This window comes from Salvelinus namaycush, chromosome 13 (assembly GCF_016432855.1).
Source record: "Salvelinus namaycush isolate Seneca chromosome 13, SaNama_1.0, whole genome shotgun sequence".
NCBI lineage: Eukaryota > Metazoa > Chordata > Actinopteri > Salmoniformes > Salmonidae > Salvelinus > Salvelinus namaycush.
Window position 1 is genome coordinate 2,220,303 of NC_052319.1, and position 12,994 is coordinate 2,233,296.

At 42.1% G+C, this 12,994-nt stretch overlaps 1 protein-coding gene across 1 annotated transcript in view; it reads right to left on the reverse strand.

Moving 5' to 3' along the window:
- LOC120058172 (E3 ubiquitin-protein ligase MYCBP2) overlaps positions 1-12,994 on the reverse strand; it is a 286,250-nt gene that overhangs the window by 231,322 nt on the left and 41,934 nt on the right. The window contains exons 5-8 of the mRNA XM_039006646.1: positions 10,087-10,283; positions 3,477-3,719; positions 1,132-1,203; positions 606-705 (exon numbers count right to left, since the gene is read on the reverse strand). Of these exons, the coding sequence (XP_038862574.1) occupies positions 606-705; positions 1,132-1,203; positions 3,477-3,719; positions 10,087-10,283 (612 nt within the window). The remainder of the gene's footprint in view (positions 1-605; positions 706-1,131; positions 1,204-3,476; positions 3,720-10,086; positions 10,284-12,994) is intronic.

The window sequence follows — 12,994 nt, forward strand, 5'->3', positions numbered from 1 at the left end:
GATGAGTGCATTTATAATATACAAAGAATAAGGAGATTCATTTGTCATGCTCTTGACAAAGGAATTCAGCCGAAACGTTGTGCATTGGCCTCCGTTTCCGTTAATATAACCATATTATTTTCTCTTAAATGTGCATACTGTAAAAACAGACCGTGTTTAAGTGTTGTCTGCACATTGAATCGATAAAGCTATGTAGTCATCTTTGTCCTGTGGCTATTTGTCTATTTTGCTCAATCAGGAATATTGAAATATTGTAGGTACAAGCCTTATTTTACCGTATATTATTGATATGATGACTAAAGGGTATATTGTCAATCACTGGGTGAGCAGGTTATAAGAGCCTAGTAATTTTTTATGAGCCTTAAATATTATTATTAAATGTTTCCAAGTTAATCTCAAGATAAAATCTATTTTCAAAGAGGCCTCGTTCACTGGTTCAAGACAATAGTAAGTAACCTGATGATTACAAAAATGAAAAATACACACGCACGCAGACATGCACGTGCGCACGCTTACAAAACAGGTGCATGAAAGAAATCCTTGCGTTGTTTATTATAACACACAATATGGGGGACAAGGAGGTGTTACTGTGTGTTGTCATGTACCTGGCATGGTGATGGTTCCCTCATGCTCCAGAGTCTCTGGGTTGATCTTGATGGCCGACGTACTGTGGTTGTTACTCATATCCCGGTACAACAGGCAGCCCTGCACGCGCACAATCAATCTTTTTTTTATTATTTATACACTACTTTTAGGACTGCATGTCACAATTTGTCCCAAAAGCAACCCAGACCAAGCCCTCAGAGTTTGAATGTGTAGTACAAAGGAATACAAACAGTACTTAATCAAAAAACTTTATTTTGGGGGTAGATGTCTATTCCTTTCTAATCCCCTAAAGGTCTTCAGTAGGAGCAGAATCATTATCGACCCAAGCCTTTACTGCATACAGATCAGCAACTATGTTTATTGGGTCAAATGGGGGGTGATCGAAGTCAATGCAGTGAGCAAACGGCATGGTACAAGACCATAACCATAAGTCGCAATGAAATAGAATTCCAGGTTGCCTATAGTCTTACTTTTGGTGTCAATTTTAATACAACATTATGAAAACAGAATCTGAGGTTAAGTTACCTGAGCAAAACCCAACCACGATCTCTTCTCCTTCCGATTCCTGATGCGTGATGTGGAATTATACACATGGCCCTGGAATACAAACACACATATTGGTCAAATTTTAGAGTGCAACCACAAACGGCACACCAAACGTTAGACACAAATACACTGCTCAAAAAATGAAAGGGAACACTAAAATAACACATCCTAGATCTGAATGAATGAAATATTCTTATTAAATACTTTTTTCTTTACATAGTTGAATGTGCTGACAACAAAATCACACATTATCAATGGAAATCAAATTTATCAACCCATGGAGTTCTGGATTTGGAGTCACACTCAAAATTAAAGTGGAAAACCACACTACAGGCTGATCCAACTTTGATGTAAAGTCAAAATGAGGCTCAGTAGTGTGTGTGGCCTCCACGTGCCTGTATGACCTCCCTACAACGCCTGGGCATGCTCCTGATGAGGTGGCGGATGGTCTCCTGAGGGATCTCCTCCCAGACCTGGACTAAAGCATCCGCCAACTCCTGGACAGTCTGTGGTGCAACGTGGCGTTGGTGGATGGAGCAAGACATGATGTCCCAGATGTGCTCAATTGGATTCAGGTCTGGGGAACGGGCGGGCCAGTCCATAGCATCAATGCCTTCCTCTTGCAGGAACTGCTGACACACTCCAGCCGCATGAGGTCTAGCATTGTCTTGCATTAGGAGGAACCCAGGGCCAACCGCACCAGCATATGGTCTCACAAGGTCTGAGGATCTCATCTCGGTACCTAATGGCAGTCAGGCTACCTTTGGCGAGCACATGGAGGGCTGTGCGGCCCCCCCAAAGAAATGCCACCCCACACCATGACTGACCCACCGCCAAACCGGTCATGCTGGAGGATGTTGCAGGCAGCAGAACGTTCTCCACGGCGTCTCCAGACTCTGTCACGTCTGTCACATGTGCTCATGTGCTCAGTGTGAACCTGCTTTCATCTGTGAAGAGCACAGGGCGCCAGTGGTGAATTTTCCAATCTTGGTGTTCTCTGGTGAATTTGCCAATCTTGGTGTTCTCTGGCAAATGCCAAACGTCCTGCACGGTGTTGGGCTGTAAGCACAACCCCCACCTGTGGACGTCGGGCCCTCATACCACCCTCATGGAGTCTGTTTCTGACCGTTTGAGCAGACACATGCACATTTGTGGCCTGCTGGAGGTCATTTTGCAGGGCTCTGGCAGTGCTCCTCCTTGCACAAAGGCGGAGGTAGCGGTCCTGCTGCTGGGTTGTTGCCCTCCTACGGCCTCCTCCACGTCTCCTGATGTACTGGCCTGTCTCCTGGTAGCGCCTCCATGCTCTGGACACTACACTGACAGACACAGCAAACCTTCTTGCCACAGCTCGCATTGATGTGCCATCCTGGATGAGCTGCACTACCTGAGCCACTTGTGTGGGTTGTAGACTCCGTCTCATGCTACCACTAGAGTGAAAGCACCGCCAGCATTCAAAAGTGACCAAAACATCAGCCAGGAAGCATAGGAACTGAGAAGTGGTCTGTGGTCACCACCTGCAGAACCACTCCTTTATTGGGGGTGTCTTGCTAATTGCCTATAATTTCCACCTGTTGTCTATTCCATTTGCACAACAGCATGTGACATTTATTGTCAATCAGTGTTGCTTCCTAAGTGGACAGTTTGATTTCACAGAAGTGTGATTGACTTGGAGTTACATTGTGTTGTTTAAGTGTTCCCTTTATTATTTTGAGCAGTCTATATTCCCTCAATGATGTATGGTCCACTGTGTCAGCACTATGTGGCATCAACAATCAACCTCAGAAATGAGAGAATAATTATGGTGTCAAATATTTTATTTCATCTACTACTTTAGTACAGCAAAGTGCTATTATGGAGAGTCTCCTCTTATCAACCAACTGGGGCAGTAACTGGGGCAGTAACTGGAACATTTGCCTATGAGAAATGTGTTTGAAATATTTAAGTTCTGACTCAACCTATGGCTGTGTGATCAAAAGTCAATGGAAGGAAAACACAATGCTTTGTAAGAATTTAGGTATGATGAAGTCTTATTTAGTATGTGCTGTAATCTACTTTTCACTTCAACAAGCATATGATCTTTAAAAGAAGCGGTACAGAGTCATAAAACCATTGCTGTAGAAGAACATTGCGTTACAAAAATGCTTTAAAAACCTTTCTATATAAACTGGCAAAGAAACTATGAGGACTATTACCTGCAGTGCGCAATGATGTGTCACTTCTGTAGCCGGAGCCCACTATGTAGAGGCTGGCCTTGCAGAGCAGGTAGCATATACGCTCTCTCTCACGTACACACACATCAACCCACCTTCCTACACCCCACGTACCCTGACAGTGCCGCTGTAGCCGGAGCCCACTTTGTAGAGGCCGTCCTTGCAGAGCAGGTAGAGGAAGGAGCCATCGGTCTGCAGCAGGCAGCGCTCATCCTCGTCGATCGTCACCTCCTTCAACACCCACTTGTTCATCAGCGCCACCCGCTTGATGCCGTTGCCGAACCAGTCCTGGATCTGGATCTTGCCCACCAGCACAGCCTGCACGCTCCTCTGTAGCGCGTTCAGAATGGTCGGCACCTGGGACGAAGAGGGAAGAATTAAGATTAAGAAAGAAGAAGAATGGAAATTTACTAATAGAAATGGGAGACTATGAAGTGGACTTTTGGCCTTTTTTGACTGTGGAGCGTTTGGTAGAAAGGTCTGGTTTGTTATCAGGGCTCACGTAGTCACATTTTGCAACCCTTTCACTAGAGAAAAACACATTCTGATTGTATAACATTTAAAATTACAATTTTATTATAGAGTAAGCAATCTAGCTAATGTGTTTTCATTTTCCTCTTCTTCAGGTGAATTAGCCCCACGTTATATTAGTGAACATAAAAATGTAGACAAATTCTGCTCCATTTAAGCCAAAAAAAAATCAGAACCTACACTATATATACAAAAGTATGGACACACCTTCAAACTAGTGGATTTGGCTATTTCAGCCACACCTGTTGCTGACAGGTGTATAATATCGAGAACACAGCAATACAATCGTAATAGTCAAACATTCGCAGTAGAATGGCCTTACTAAAGAGCTCAGTGACTTTCAATGTGGCACAGTTATAGGATGCCACCCTTCCAAAAAGTCAGTTCGTCAGATTTCTGCCCTGCTAGAGCTGCCCCTGTCAACTGTAAGTGCTGTTATTGTGAAGTGGAAACATCTAGGAGCAACAACGGCTCAGCCGCGAAGTGGTAAGCCACACAAGCTCACAGAATGGGACCACCGAGTGCTGAAGAGTGTGGAGCGTAAAATTTGTCTGTCCTCAGTTGCAACACTCACTACTGAGTTCCAAACTGCCTCTAGAAGCAACATCAGCACAATAACTGTTAGTTGGGAGCTTCATGAAATAGGTTTCCATGGCTGAGCAGCCGTACACAAGCCTAAGATCACCATGCGCAATGCCAAGCGTCGGCTGGAGTGGTGTAAAGCTCACCTCCATTGGACTCCAGAGCAGATGAAACGCGTGTGATGAATCACGCTTCACAATCAGGCAGTCTGATGGACGAATCTGAGTTTGGCGGATGCCCGGAGAACACTACCTGCCCCAATGTATAAGTGCCCACTGTAAAGTTTGGTGGAGTAGGAACAATGGTCTGGGGCTGTTTTTCCAACTTTGTGGCAACAGTTTGGGGAAGGCCCTTTCCTGTTTCAGCATGACAATGCCCCTGTACACAAAGCATGGTCCATTCAGAAATGGTTTGTCGAGATCTGTGTGGAATAACTTTACTGGCCTGAACAGAGCCCTGACCTCAATCCCATCGAACACCTTTGGGATGAATTTAACGCCAACTGCGAGCCAGGCTAATCGCACAACATCAGTGCCCAACTGCTTTGGCCTTACATTTTCATTGAACCAGATATTGTAGAGTCTTCTGGTGACAATGGTGTGGAAGAAACAGTGTCGTTGTCACGGAGGAAGTTGATTGAGTTTGTAAATCAGTGGAATGCCCTGTGGAAGCAGAGATTTCCAAATGCAAAGCTAGTCCAAAAAGAGAACACAGAAAGAAGGCTGTTGTATAAAACGCTTGTCTCTGGATTACATCTTCAAACTAAGGGCAACCATGGCATCGATGACAGCGGGAGAAGCATTCATCCATGTATACTGGGAAGAGTCTAGCTAACTTCTCAGATATTATTGCTACCCAACGGTGTTCCGTACACATTTTGCATAACCGCAGCATTTAAACGAGGCTGTAGCGACTGTGTTGGCATTAAAATCAGGGGTGTAAGCTACATTTCTATTCAAGCGTTGATTGACATGGTAATGGACCAATAGTATTCGAGAAAAGATGAAAAAAACGTACCTCTGATGCTGTACATTACATTGTGACGTGTACCAACGTAACGTACGGCATTATGAAACTCATTGTGTGGAGTACAGCGTCTTTCCACCAGGGGTTAGCGCTTCTCTTGCAAATTAAAAACATGCTTAACCATATACACTTCGTTATTCACGATTTAAATGAACATTAGTTTTAATATTATTATTGGTAATAGTAAACACATTTTTCAGGAGTAAGGTGCTAATGGCAATTCGGTCATCAATAACAAACATTGAATCAATCAATTCCATAAGACTTTGATGTGCAGAATCTTAAAAGGAATACCGCTGCACCATCCTCTGACCTGCATTTACACAAGCAAACCCATCACCTTCTCACAAAGAGCTTTCTTTTTTTTTTGCTGTGGCAACCTATTTAGGACAGTTGTGTTCAATAATTGTGAAATCTCACGTGCAGGTCAGTAACGCATATCCTAAAATCTATTAAACTTAACAAATCACATGCGCTAACCAAAATTGAGACGCAACATTCCTGCGTGCCGCTCTTTCTGCTCTTGATTGTGCGTAGGTAAAGAAAACAAACGTAACTCCTTAAAAAGACAGCATGTCACCAAACTGCAATAGTTACTGTATGAACTATGTGGAACGTTTTTGGACCATTGGCTTCCCTGTAAACAGGTACCGACAGGAGGCACGAGCCACCTCCCTAAGGCTCTTCCCTGCCTTCACCTCCTGTAGCTGTTCAGGGGTGTAGTGGTGCGGTTTCTTGGGCTCGTCAGGCCTTTCCCTTTCCAGACATTTCCTGTCATAATACAATTAAACGGGGTTTTTTGTGTTCATGCAACATACTTTATTAAGATCGTGCAAAGGAAATGGACACACAAATGTGAATATGATTTCCATGTAATCCAACATAACGTTATTACATATTTCAGGGAAAGAGCAGGTGTTCTTGTACACTCAGTGTATATGATGGAGTGAGAGGACAAGAGGTGAGTTGGTGTTACTACGGTTTCATTTCTTTTTTATATTAATATCGTTGCTTTATACAGTAATTTACTAACATTTAGTGGTTTATAAAAGTATTTCTCCCATGCGATTGGAAGTTATAATATTAACCTTAGTCATTCGCATGCTTCGTTCATTAACATTATACAAAAGAAACATATTCCTTCATCTCTCTCTGAACAGATTCATATACATCCCTTCTGAAAATAAAGTTCCCTACTTTGTGTAACTCGTATTTAACGGTATATATTTATCAAGACATTATCAATGGTGAGTGTAAAGTTAATTACACGTGAATTCATTAATATTTAATTCAATCAAGTGTATTTTTCATTACTGCATGCCATCATGACGCTCAAAAGCAGCGACAGCCGCTGTTTACTTCTGAAAAGAAAAACCCTATTCAAATGACACAAACCTTCAAATAGGTATGTAATGAGACATTATATAAACACTTTATAGTGTTTTGACACTAAGTTTGACAAATCGGTTGAAAAAAGAGGTTTCCCAACACGACACATCTTCCCCTATCACTATCATTCAGTGGCCTTTGCTTCCCGCACCACCATTTTTAAAAAGACCCGGCGGAGTTCCATTGCCTTCTTCAATCATGCAGAGACGGGTAGCGTGGAGGTCTCGTCATTGATTTTGCTGGAAAGGGAAGAAATTGTGCTTCACAATGGTATGAATATCAACCAGTTGAACTAGAAGTATTGCAATTTTTTGGAGCTAAAATAAGGTCAAGTGTACGGAACACCGTTAGGTAGCCGTATACAGTTGAAGTCGGAAGTTTACATACACATACAAATTCTCTGTCTTAGGTCAGTTAGGATCACCACTTTATTTTAATGAGAAATGTCAGAATAATAGTAGAGAGAATGATTTATTTCAGCTTTTATTTATTTCATCACATTCCCAGTGGGTTAAAAGTTTACATACACTCAATTAGTATTTGGTAGCATTGCCTTTAAATTGTTTACTTGGGTCAAAAATTTAGGGTAGCCTTCACACAAGCTTCCCACAATAAGTTGGGTGAATTTGGGCCCATTCCTCCTGACAGAGCTGGTGTAACTGAGTCAGGTTTGTAGGCCTCCTTGCTCGCACACACTTTTTCAGTTCTGCCCACAAATTTTCTATAGGATTGAGGTCAGGGCTTTGTGATGGCCACTCCAATACCTTGACTTTGTTGTCCTTAAGCCATTTTGCCACAACTTTGGAAGTATGCTTGGGGTCATTGTCCATTTGGAAGACACATTTGCGACCAAGCTTTAACTTTCAGACTGATGTCTTGAGATGTTGCGTCAATATATGCACATATTTTCCCACCTCATGATGCCATCTATTTTGTGAAATGCACCAGTCCCTAGTGCAGCAAAGAACCCCCACAACATGATGCTGCCACCCCAGTGCTTCACGGTTGGGATGGTGTTCTTGAGCTTGCAAGCATCCCCCATGTGCAGTTGCTAACCGTAGTCTGGCTGTTTTATGGCGGTTTTGGAGCAGTGGCTTCTTCCTTGCTGAGCGGCTTTCAGGTTATGTCGATATAGGACTCGTTTTACTGTGGATATAGATACTTTTGTACCCGTTTCCTCCAGCATCTTCACAAGGTCCTTTGCTGTTGTTCTGGGATTGACTTTTCACACGGAAGTACGTTCATCTGTAGGAGACAGAATGAGTCTCCTTCCTGAGCGGTATGACGGCGGCGTGGTCCCATGGTGTTTATACTTGCGTACTATTGTTTGTACAGATGAACGTGGTACCTTCCGGCATTTGGAAATTGCTCTCAAGGATGAATCAGACTTGTGGTCTACAATTTTTTTTTTAGGTATTGGCTGATTTCTTTTGATTTTCCTATGATGTCAAGCAAAGAGGCCCTGAGTTTGAAGGTAGGCCTTGAAATACATCCACAAGTACACCTCCAATTGACTCAAATTATGTCAATTAGCCTATCAGAAGCTTCTAGAGCCATGACATCCTTTTCTGGAATTTTCCACGCTGTTTAAAGGCACAGTCAACTTAGTGTATGTAAACTTCTGACCCACTGGAATTGTGATAGTGAATTATAAGTGAAATAATCTGTCTATAAACAATTGTTGGACAAATTACTTGTGTCATGCAAAGTAGATGTCCTAGCCGACTTGTCAAAACTACAGTTTGTTGAGTGGTTGAAAAACAAGTTAATGACTCCAACCTAAGTTTATGTAAACTTCCAACTTCAACTTTACGTTTCAAATTTTGCCAGAAAGTCGTTTTCATTGCAAGTTTGCGCGTACTGTTAGCTAACGTTAGCTGGCTGGCTCAGTAGCTAACGTTACGTGTATGATCTGTGCAGGAGCTCAAGAAAGTTAGATGATATTCACATTTTGCTTTTTTGAATGCGGCATTAGAGTTGGGAATATGGTTCATTGTTTAGCTAGCTAGCTACATGTCTAAACAAAAAAGACTCCACTACGCAAGTAACCATTTCACTGTACCGTGTACACCTTCTGTATCCTGTGCATGTTACAAATAAACAGATTTTATTTGATATAGTGTGTGTTTACCAGAGACAGTAATATGAAGAACATGACCTGCACCAAAGTCAGATTAGGATATAGGCCAAGGACTAGATAAAGTTCCTCTACTTTCACCACTTTTAGTCTTGCAATCTTTGGTTGTTTACTACACTGTGAATCATTAAAGAGATGGGTGGGGCTTAGGCTTAAGAGGGTGTGAACAATGGTGAATGGGTGTAGACAAAGAAGAGCTCTCCAGTAGGTGTACCAAAACATTCAAAGGCCATTTTCCCAAAAGCGGAGTTTCAAGTTTATCAACTTTCAAATCAGAATTACTTTCTCATCGTTCCTCAACTGGAGTGTATGATATACCATTTTCTAGCTCTGAGTCTCCTTTTATCCAATGTAAAAAACTAAATTTAAAATGTTGCTACATAAGATTAATTCACATTTTTTTTAAAGAAAAACAAACTCATCCCTGTGCACTTTTACCACCCTGTGAAGTTAAAATCATAATTTATTTAATCTGTAGCCTAAAATATTGTGCATGATTTTCCAGGTCACAGTGGAAAAACCATACAACATAGCATCGCATAACTGCATTTTGACATCGACATGGTTATTCTAACAATATCTGCGCATAAAACCGTTTCCATCGCAATGGTCGCATAACTAACTCCGACACAAAGATACCACCACGACGAAATAACAAATTGTCTGTTGACATTTACAAAATTGTATCGACACTTCCTGTTTTCATCACACCTGTCGTGATATATTTTTTATATGACATGACTTTATTCGCATTAAAAGGTTGGATAAACATGGTTACAGACAGACAAATGCACAGACAGACAAATGCACACACAAACAGTATCGCTCAAACACACAAATATTCTAAACTTAATTGCCGGAAGAATGCGGGCGGGGTAACATAAGAGGGTGGGAAACAGAAGCTTGACATTTTCTCCAAAGTAATTTCTGCTCTCCTTCAGAGCTCCAGATGCTGCCGCCTTGAGACAGTCTGGTGGTGTGAAGCAGGTTTAACCAGTCTAACCTGAGTGGGGAAGTGTGTTGAATCGTTTTGAGCTGTGTGGCACAGCGTCGTCTCACCTGGATAGTCTGGCAGGCGTGACTGCCGTTGTTGGTGAGAATGGCGGAGACGGCCTGCAGGGTCTTGCCCGTGTCTCCCCAGGACACCACCAGGCTGAAGAGGCAGGCACAGGACAGGGCGGTGAGGGCCTGCCCCGTGGGGTCGTTCATCCCCGTGCTGCGCACTGTCGTCTCCAGCAGCAGTTGGAACAGAGACTCTGTAGGGAGAATATAGAGGGTTAGGAGGGGCTGTGTGTCTGCATTGTGTGTGTGTGTGTGTGTGTGTGTGTGTGTGTGTGTGTGTGTGTGTGTGTGTGTGTGTGTGTGTTTACCTGTGTCTGCACAAGCAAGTGTGTGTTTGCGTGCATGCCTGTGTGTGTGTGTGTCTTGGTCTATTTGCGTTTGCGCGTCTGAATGTATACATGCATTGTGCGTGTCTGCCCGTGCATGTGTGTGCTAGTAATAGAGCTCTGTAAATATACTGTGTGTATACACTACCGTTCAAAAAGGTTAGGGTCATTTAGAAATGTTATTTTTGAAAGTAAAGCAAAAAAAATTGCCCATTAAAATAACATCAAATTGATCAGAAATACAGTGTAGACATTGTTAATGTTGTAAATGACTATTGTAGCTGCAAACGGCTGATTTTCAATGGAATACCAACATAGGCGTACAGAGGCCCATTATCAGCAACCATTACTCCTGTGTTCCAATGGCATGTTGTGTTAGCTAATCCAAGTGTATCATTTTAAAAGGTTAATTGATCATTAGAAAACCCTTTTGCAATTATGTTAGCACAGCTGAAAACTGTTCTGCGAATTAAATAAAACTGGCCTTCTTTAGACTAGTTGAGTATTAGAGGTTCAAAATAGCCAGAAACAAAGAGATTTTCTAAAACTCGTCAGTCTATTCTTGTTCTGAGAAATGAAGGCTATTCCATGTGAGAAATTGGCCGTCTGGAGAAGGGTAAAGATAATCACGAGAAAAATATGTATATATTGTGTAATCGTGTCAAAGAACTTGAGAACAGAAGTAGGAGAAATACGGTGAGATTGGTTAATCTGAAAGAGAGGCGTGAGGCTGGTGGTGGACTCATCTTGTGTGCAGAAAATCATGGCAGAAGGATTTGATGACAGGGACGAATTTGAACGAACCCATCGTTGTTTAACCATGCCTGACGAGAATAGGCCCCGGAGAATGGTTCTCATCCGACCCTACGATCTACAGCCTGGGGGAAGGTACTTAAAGCAGCGAAAGGAAGGCTGTTGGTGGGAAGGCCGCCGGCTGTCTTTTTTCCCGGAACCTTTCCAAGTAACTGGCAATGAAGAGGAAGAAGTTTGCAACGGCGAAGAAACACCACGAGAAGAACGCCAGGTACACTGGCATTCCCAGCGACCCTGCTCTTTATTTGGAAGGGAAATAAAATGATTGTCAAGGACAATGTGGAGGCTGAGAGATTCTTGCTAGAGCAAGGAGTTTGGCCTAGATAACAACGACGAGACAAGGTAAAATACAAGTTCAATTGGATGCCGTTTACTATACAAATTAAGGTAGCCTATGTGTTTGCGGGACTAATTTAGCCTTTCAAGCGCCTCACGGACCATTAGGAATCTTTTAGTTGAGAGTGCAGGTTATCTTCTGCGGGTTCAAATACAGTTCTGTGATGATTGACTCATTGCGAAGCAACGTTACGTTCCTAGTCGCTTTGTTTTATTTTGGGATTTGTTTTCTCTGTTTATTTACACTGTTTTATTGTACAGCTGGAGCATATATTGTGAAATGTTATATAATGATGTTCATTAGAGTTGTCAAGTGTGTTAAAATGGGACACTTCTTGCTCACAGGCTATAACTACTCAGCGCAAATATGGATAATGGTTATGTAAACATAATACCGGATAATAAACGGTTGTGGTAACCAAGTGAAGAGGAAAAAGATAGACATATTTAGAATCAAATCAGGCGGATAATTGTGTTCATACAGGAATCACAATTAACAGATAGCGGCACTAAAATGTTAACGCTGGGTTGCATAAGTTTATCATAGCTCATTTCATTCGAAACAAAATGGGGTGATTATTCTGATGAGCAAAATACTTCAAATGTTTCAATGTTGAAGCAACACTCTGATGAGTACGGCAGGCGCATCTGCATTGAGGCTCTTAGAAATGGGATTAAGGTAGTGTTATGCAACATATATGCTCCCAAACAAGGAGAGCCCAGATTTTTTTCACGAGGTCAACGTTATACTGGGAAATACGGAGGGGGAGATCATCCTTGCTGGACATTTTAACCAAGTGATGGACATGACTAATATAAGTAAATTTACAGGTAACTCCACACCAAAGAATAGACTTGCAACACATATGCTAGCAGAATGTGGGCCTTACAGCCATATGGAGATGAGTCCATCCTAATGATAGAGAATATATTCTTCTCCCACTGTCATAAGACACACTCCAGAATATATTTATTCTTGATATCTAATTTCATGGTAAATGGGATTACTTGCCAGATTGGTCCCATTGCTCTCACATGTCATGCTATAGTAAAGTTACATGTTGATATAAACTGTGAGGAAGGGTAGATTTAGACAACACCATGCTATTACAAGATGAGATATTTAGCCAATCACTAGCAGATGATCTTAGATCCTTTTTTGAGATCAACATAGGCTCAACTGAAAAGGATTCCACAGTATGGGAAACCTCTAAAGCATATATTAGAGGGACAATAATAGCACACGTGTCCAAAAAGAGAGAGGGGGGGGGGGGGGGGGGGTTGAAGCAGTAAAAAGATTAGAAACTGGTGTGTGCAGGACATTTGAAACTGCCTGTAAATTTAAATTTCAGTTGCACGAAATGTATAACAAAATGGCAGAATATGCACTGTTTAGACTTTTTTATGAGGGAGGTGAGAAGACAGGCAAC